Below are 8,980 nucleotides of genomic sequence, written 5' to 3' on the forward strand. Positions count from 1 at the left end.
TTTGAACAAAAAAAAAAATTATGATTCATTTGGAATATTGCTTATTTACATTTATTTGAATTTGCGTTTTTTCTCTAATCGTTCTCGAATCGAATTCTAATATAGTTCTCTAACTTCCGCCATCGACTCGAGAACGATTAGAGAAATACCCTAGTTATCTAATGTAGAAATCCAAATTTCTCCAACGTTAGAGACCGTGTTTGCTGGGTCTGTTAACCTACCAGCCAGCAAACTATCCGGAAACGTATTCGAAAATGCGAAAAATTTCGTATACAATCGAATCGATACGTTCTGTAACTAAAGCGGTGCTCATCAGCTTGCCCGCGTTCCAACGACTGTCGGGTCTATGCAAACGGAACGACCCAGATTTGTGTATGTACATATAGCTGGGCATGAATCACGTACTACGACAATCGTCTGAACGATATCGTGTGGAGATAGTCTTGCTTGATGAAGACCAAAAATTTTTTGATCGTTTGTACGATATCGTCAACTCGATTCCAATTTTGCTTCACGTAAGAGCAACACAAATGCATAAATCATTGTTTTGATGGCATCGTTTTGTCAGTATCGTTTGAACGACTATCGTTTCAAAGTTACGTGATTCATGCCCTGGCCAAGGACTGCCACTCCAATAGCACTCCCAAAAAACTCTTTGGGGAATTTTTATGCTGTTACAACAACAATCAGCCTGCCTGCGGGCAAAGCTCCTTAAAGCTTTCTATACTAAATGTATACAAGCTTGAAAGAGCTTTGCCCGCGGATAGGCCGATGCCCACCACCGCACTAATGTGTGTATCCGAAACGAAGTATGTCTAAAACAGGGCTCGAATCGTCACATACGATATCGTACTACTCGTACGTAAAAACACATTTTTCGGATTATGGCATACGTGAACGTACTCTGTGTCCCATTCAGGGCTCGAATCGTAACATCAGTTCACGGATCGAAAACCATACGAAAGAAAATTCCGTGATACGTCAGGCAGTATAATCTGAATGGGACAAAGAGTACGTTCACGTATGTCATAATGCGAAAAATGTATTTTTACTGACGAGTAATACGATAACGTATGTTACGATTCGAGCCCAGCTTATACTGCCTGACGTATCACGTAATTTTCTTTCATATCGTTTTCGGTCAGTGAATGGAGTTACGATTCGAGCCCTGTACTAAGGGCTCGTCTCTCGACTGCCTGCTAAAAGTTGACGTCCGGTCTGCTTTATCGATTTTTTTCGAATGCCTGTTATAAGCATGTGAGTGACAAATTTGACGGACAGTCAAAACAGCGGTTGGGCAGTAATGAAAATTTACATCACTACTGTGAGTGACCAACTGATAAAACGTTGTAAGATATTAACACAAATCGGCGGTAAAAGCTCAGGTTAAATACAAGTGTCACACTCTAGTATGAAAAAAAATACATATTTTTTGTGAGGAGAGATGCCCAGCCGGCAATAAATCCGAAAATGCATCAGAAAAAGGGCAAAGTGTATGAATTGCGGATTTTTGTCCTGAAAATTGTAGTGGTTTCTGTTCGCTGCCGGATAGGGAAAATTGTGCGAGACCGCACAGTCGGCAAAGTTTACGTTTCTCAGCTGGCTGGGTTCGTATGGTGACTGCATTACCGACGTTGAGATGTCCAAGCTTGTTTTGCATCATGATGCAATAATACAAGGTGTTATCGGTTAGCAACTTCTCGCTCTAATTCCGCCATATTGACTGCCTTAGGTGAAACAGTGTTACTTCTTTAACAATTCTTTGCCTAATAATATAGTTGAAAGTTTTGTTTTCTTAAAAAGGTATTTGGTATTTTATCTTATTTTATTTCATTTGATTACGAATATACTATAAAAAAACAAATTTTGTTTAGGAGAAAATGTGAAATTTTATATTTTTCCCCCATATGGGGATTAATTTCTTCCGTTTTTCTTCTCATCCTACTGAGCTAAGGCAGTGTCAAATCGAACTGTCACAACTGATATTACCTTGTATCATTGCATTATGGTTTTGCATGTTCTCTGTTATCACTACGTTCCCTGAGTAAACAAGTAAGAAAGCAAAGCAAAAGACTTTGGTGTCCGCGGTAGCTGAGTGGTCGAAACTGTGTACTACAACTCAACAGGTCCCAGTTTCGATCCCCACTCCAAGAAATTCTTAAAAAATAGCTTTATATATTGTTTCTTTCATTTATTTATCTTTTTTAATTTGTTTCCTTTTCGTTTCTTTATTTTTTTCCTTTCGTTTTTTATTTTTCGCCTTTTCGTTTTTTATCTTTTTCCTTTTCGTTTTTTATTTCTTTTTCCTGTTTTTCTTTCTTTTTTTCTTTTCGTTTTTTTTCTTCTTTTTTATTTTTTTTCCTTTTCGTTTTTTATTTTTTTTCCTTTTCGTTTTTTATTTATTTTTTAATTTTTGTTTTGTTTTTGGTTTTTAACTTTGTTTATTTTATTTATATTTATTTTTATTATTATTAAATTGTTTTATTTTATTTAGTCCAGTTATTTCATTTGTGGATGTTATTTGACATAATTATGAAGTTAGTATGATTTTTTAGAGTTGTAATTTTTTAAAAAAAAGGCCACATTACAAAATAAAAAAAGGAATAATTGAAGGAGCTAAGAAAAATGTTGCTCGTCGTGGAATTCGAACTCACGAGACCTCGCGGCTAGCTTAACCCGCATGCAGTCCTTTGTCAGGGTACAATTTTTAACAGATCAACTGCGCCGTTAATACGGATTAACGGGCCGTCTGTTTATACTAAAATACATCGCTTTGGTAATTGAAGCGCAGAGAAAAGAACTCTAAGTTAAGTGAACAAACAAATATGTATGTGGTCATTTTACGTCTATCGGAAATAAAAATCCACTCAAAATTTGGGAAGATTTTTTTTTGATTCTCTAAAGCAGGGATCACACGATTTGTGCATATTTGTACATTTTGACAATGGGGTTGTTTGGAAATTTTGTTTTTACTGAGACTGAACTCATTCTCCATAAAAATTTCTAGACAAGACCCATAGTAAAATTATATCAGGTGTGGTAGTAATAAAACAGCTGTCTCGCTTTATTTTCTTTGTTTTCTTGGCATCCGGCTTTCTTATTGAAATTTTTTCTAACAAATTTTATTACATACTACACCTGGTATAATTTCACCAGGGACAACACCACTCGTGTCACTGTCAAAATCGTGTGAGCACTGCTTAAGAAATTTTTTTATATCGGTTTATTTGTATTCAATTCGAATATGCAGGATTCTATCCGCTTTAGTCCGTTCTTTTTAATTGCGATTTTTGGTGACATAATTTTGAAATCTGTCGCCACGCATATTTCATTCCAGTCCATTTGCTAATAAATATGTAACAACTTTTTCCCCCTATAAAGAAAATTAATATATAGTGAATAAAAACAAAAATGTGGGTTCACTTCTCCACTTACCTTGAGGTAGCTTTAATTAATAAAAAAACAAAACGATTTTATACTTCAATTGTTTTTTTTTTATTGTTTAGAAACATATCTTACATGTTACTTGCAACTGTAAATTCTAAATTATGTTCAATTTCAATGTAACATTTTAAGGTACTTATTAATATATGAATGAATATATTAATATATGGTGCATTTTGTAGCGTAATTGAGTGATTTTGGCTAATTTTTACCAAGTTATACTGTGCGGAAAGATACCTTCATCTCTCAGTCGCCCATGGAAAAAGAGAATACTGCCTTTAGGCGAGACCGAAATACAAATCGTAAGTCGATCATTTGAATTGAAATCTGTTATGTTAAAAAAAATTAAGAGGCACGCGGCTGTCGATTTAATATTTAATCTGTTCAATCGCTCCTGCAAGATTTGGAATGTCTTTAAACGTCTTTACAGCCAAAATCGCTCAACTTGCAAATTTCTTTAACGCTATTCACAAACATTTGTAATAACACATTGTTTTTACAGACTTTGAAACTATCAGTAAATTAGTAAATTAATTATAAATAATAGCCAGATAATTATTATCAAAAAAGTTATGATTTTCTTAAAATTAATCATATAAAACATTGTTTTTTTGCTTGTCAACTAAAATTTTGCATAACTTATGTAAACATGTTTATATAAAATTATTACTTCTTTCTACATATGAATTATGAGAAAAGCAGCTTGTTTTCTTAATATCTTACTTAAGCATTAATAACAAAAAATTGTTCAATGTGTTTTTAATTGGTTTTTTTTTATATTAATATTTGTAAATGAAAATAACTTTGTATTTCGATGGCATATATTAACTTATTTCGATCTTCGTAGGATTATAACTTCGTACCTATGTAAATCGTCAATTGATTCAAACCGCCAAACGGTTGTCATACCATATTAAAAGAAGAAATACTTAAGACCCCGAATTATATTTTTTTGCTGTTAGGGAATTATTATTTTCACTGCGTACTTTTGAAAATACTACTCGAATGCAAACCTAAATTCTAAAAGACTTGTTTTACTTGAATCACACATTTTAGGTGTGAAGTAAAGAGCACGAATCGACCTTATATGCGTTATTTTTTTTTCTTAAACCAAAATATCCTAAGCTCACGTAAGAACTTATTAATAATCCTCAAAATTAAAATTAAAAGTTGTATAAAAGCATAAAATATTGAACAGATGAGATTCGTCAAGACTCTCACAATACCAACTTCGTCTTTTAACACACTTTTATTTGTATGCTTTGCTTCCCCCCACCAGTGGTAAGGGGTAAAGCATTTAACAATTTATCCTTTTCTTTATATCTTTCTATTAATGGTTTACTTTCCCTCACCAGTGGTAAGGGGTAAAGCATTTAATATTTAAAGTACTAACCTCTTATTTTTTTAGCCCCCACCAGTTTTAAAGGGGTAGAGAATTTTAAAATAAGACAAGACTACCATAGAGAGTGGTACTTATTATGTGTATAGGTATAAATGTTAAATTTTGAAACAAATGTTTAATATTATTTCGCCCCTGATGATGCTGGAAATTTCAGCGAAACGTTGGGCAACGAAGGTGAAATAAGTGTTTTTATTTGCACCATCAAATAATGGATCAGACTAGCCTGCAAGTGTACCAAATATATTCTACGAACTGATTGCAACAAAACCAAAAAAACTTTAAAATAAAGAGTATTTGCATCAGTAAAGCAGTGTCTATTACTTGTTACCCCCAAATCGGTTTGAAAGAACTCATTTTTTTGGTAACTATTTACCACCGAATATACATTAGTCACAACTAAAGGGCTGGAGTAAATAACCTCAATAAAATATTTTTTTTTTCCAACACATTCAAGTATACCATTAGGTAACTACCTACAAGACAGATATCGACCGCTACACCTAACTTAGCGTTAAAGACAACGATTCCCTTAATATTGTGGGAGTGCGTTTTTGCTGGAAAGCAGGATGAATTCCTGCAGTCAGCAGCAATGGAGAAATAAAGTTTGGACCAGGGTTTAACCGTATTCGAGCGATTAGTTGATCAATTGATTTGCCATCAAATTTTGCAATGTATTCATTGTCCAGCAATATTCAATATTTCAACAACACAGTTCAGACGAGAAACTTGTAAAACATTTATCAAGTTTTATAGCGGTGACATTACATTTTATCCTGACATATTGATAGACATGAAATATATCATTCTATGTCTAAGAACTCCCGGAGATCAATCATCATTATTGTTTAAAGAATTTTTGTCTCACTAAGCAAACGTCAAGCTGTGACGTTCAACTTATATTGTGCTCTGATTTGTCTTTCTATTTGCAAAGTTTATTATGCGAATTCTGAGTTAAAGTTGTTACAAGCATCTTAGTGTGAAAATAATCGAAGCTTAGTGAAAATTTTGTGTTTTATATTAGATTTTAATTAAATTTCACTAGCATACATCTAATAAAGTATACAATTGGGATTAAAAATTCGACTGTGGTTCCAAATTTGATCATCTATTTGCCAGTGGCTGCAATTCCAGCAACAACAGGAACATCTTCTCAGACCCAAGCCCTAGCAGAAGAGGTGAGTACATCCGCAGCAGCAACATTAAATTTGTCAGTTTTGCAGGATAGGAACGCCATCACAAGCTTCTGGACAGAATTAATGTTGTGGATTAACACATCATCAAGTCAACGTACTTTACGAGGACAAATCTGTAGTTGCAGAAACTATTTGATGGTAGTTCGGGTCACCAGCCGCTATAAACGAAAATTTTCAGAAGCTGAAAGTACTGATGAATTTCAACTAGTATCTGCATTTGTACCTATCCGCATTACTTATGCAGAGAGTGGACAACAAATGTTGTTGACTACACTTTGATCCTCTCCTAAATTTTGCAGACCAATAAAAATTAATAGACTTAATAAAGAAATTTGGCACAATTTTAAGCGTTATCTCTTGCGGAAGACTTGTCGATCTAAATAAATTCCAAGAATTGCTTAATGAAACTAGAGATCTGTATATCAGTTTATACCCTTGGTACTATATGCCCAGCACTGTGCACAAGGCTCTTATTCATGGTTGCCAAGTAATCAACAATTTTCAAATACCTATAGGATATTTATCCGAAGAACCAATTGAAAGCAACCACAAAGAATTAAGAAAGGTTCGCAATTCAACACTAGGAAAACATCACGTCAAGCTACTAACTACGATTTAATGGCCAAACTAATTGCTATCTTCAGAGCTACTGCTAACATATAATAAACGCTCAATGAAATTAAGTTCTAACGAATGATATACAAAATTACCTTTTACCTGCGGCAGATGTTGAAGAAATCCATAGCAATGAAGAAACAAGTGATGAAGATTATGTTTGATGTGAATTTTTTATATGAAATAAATTTGTTGTTTATGCAAAAGTTTTGGAATTTTTCTTCTGCATCTTATAGACGTTGTAGTGAAGGGATTACGATAATTTTTGGTGGGGCAATAATATAGTTTAACTCACCACGTGTTCCAAATTTCATTGAAATATGTTGATTCTTTGCAGAGTTAGCATAGGATGTTACTTTTTTTTATATGGGAGGTGTGCCTATCTGTTATCCGATTTTGATTTTTTCCAAACAAAACTATATTTTCCGAAAATAATAGCGTGTACTAAATTTGGCGCTTCTAGCTCAACTCCTTCTATTTTTGGCCGCGGCTAGTACTGAGTCGTCCCTGTGTACAACGTCGTTTTCGCCCTGTGGCAAATTTGGATTCTACACTTGTACACAACATGTAAATATAGACTAAGTAAAAGATAGTATTTTTAGACCTAGGAAATTACTTATTGTTGCGTACAGGGATTGCGCAACTGCGCGTATGCTTATTTTCGCGCAGGGATGATCACCACTGTACAAATGGGAAAAGTAAAAGTAAGTAAATAAAGAAAAAGGTTTTCCGGTCTCGGCCTTTTTCCCTTTAATAATAGTTGTTTTTGATTTGGTATCGGGTTTGTGCGTGTTGGGGTTTTCCCCCTTTGTTTAAATACAGCAACGGAGAATTTGTTTAAGCCTGCAGCTTAAATCTAGAACCACAACTCTCACCGAGAGATGTCGCTGCTAATCACTCGCTGACAGGACTCGTATACTTTATCTCCCTTTTGGCACGAGTCCTGTTAGGCGATCCCCTTGTCAGATTCCACCTTCTGTGGAGCTTATAAATGCGGCAATTTCATAAAGTCTCGTCCTATTCTGTGACCGACAGCCAGCGACACCTCAGGTGAGTTTATTATTTTCTGTATATTTGCGCATCTGAGGATTCAAAGATGTACATCTTCGAACTACCACGAGGGATTACTAATAGTACAAAAGTGAAGGTGACAAGTTGTAAGTGCTATTTTAGCATTTCGTTTTTATCTCAACATCAATATTGTTTGTTGCAATATTCTATTTTCTTACTATTATACAACAACATATTTTGCATCTCTCAGCATGCAATCCTCAATGGTTATTTGTTACATCATGATAAGAACGTACTGAAAGTACCAAGTTTGCAGCAGATGATGGACCCAATTGCTATTAAAGCATTTACTTTACTAAGGGCCGTTTTCTGAAGTAACCTTTAACTTTAAAGCTCAGTTTATATTTAAAGTTTGGATTAAAAATAAAGCTATGTCTAAAGTTAAGCATTTCTATTATCGGTTTTTGACGTATGTATGTTTCTGGTTGTAAACCAATTTAAAACCGATAATAAAATGCTTTACTTTAGACACAATTATAAATTGCAATGTAACCATTATATATAAAGTGAGCTTTAAAGTTACAGGTTACTTGAGAAAACGGCCCTAAATTAACAAATTAAACAAACTATAAAAGTGGCGACGAGGGAAGGTATGATAAAAGGGATACGGTGATAATGACTACTTAAGAATTTTTTTTTCCTTATTTATAGTGAAATCTTACTGCCACAGGATCTGTAGCAAAAAAGTTACAAATTCCGGAATTGACAACGAATTCGGCTCGGAATAATCAGAAACACGTTACGGTAATCCGGGGATAAGTAGGAATCTCAGTAATAACACGCCGGGTCAGTATTTGGAAGTACGTGGTGTTGCTTTTAAATTCCATGCTTTTCTTATGGTCAATTATATGTGGCATGTTCGCGTGTTATTTACAACAAAACAAAAAAGTGAAAAAAAAATAATAAAATGCATACCCTCGCCATAATATTTTCAGAGTAGTTTTATGTTCACGTTGCACCATAAACACGAACGTGAACATACTATAAGGCTTGAATGGGCAGTTCGATGAAGGAAAAATAACTGTAACGTCGCTTTACTGCGAATATATCAATTTTTTATAAAACAAAATAAATGCGCCTATCGTGTGGGACACATTCGTTTTGATTTATTTCGATCGGCATCCTAGACGTGTGATAAAAGGGTACGGTGATAATGACTACCTAAGACTGTTCTTTTCGTGATTCATATGTGGAATAAAAAGAAAGGTAAGAAATTAAGCTAGCCTTTTTGAATACAAATTAAGGCATATAGTTT

The 8,980-nt window shown here is 34.2% G+C and overlaps 1 protein-coding gene across 1 annotated transcript in view; it reads left to right on the forward strand.

Moving 5' to 3' along the window:
* Positions 1-5,550, forward strand: part of LOC108358276 (uncharacterized) — a 17,392-nt gene extending 11,842 nt beyond the window's left edge. The window contains exon 4 of the mRNA XM_017609495.1: positions 3,507-5,550. Coding sequence (XP_017464984.1) covers positions 3,507-3,538 — 32 coding nt within the window. The 3' untranslated portion in view covers positions 3,539-5,550. The remainder of the gene's footprint in view (positions 1-3,506) is intronic.
* Positions 5,551-8,980: the final 3,430 nt, after the last annotated feature.

Source organism: Rhagoletis zephyria, unplaced genomic scaffold, assembly GCF_001687245.7.
Source record: "Rhagoletis zephyria isolate East Lansing unplaced genomic scaffold, Rhagoletis_zephyria_1.1 Rzeph_scaffold_00231, whole genome shotgun sequence".
NCBI classification, from domain to species: Eukaryota; Metazoa; Arthropoda; class Insecta; order Diptera; family Tephritidae; genus Rhagoletis; species Rhagoletis zephyria.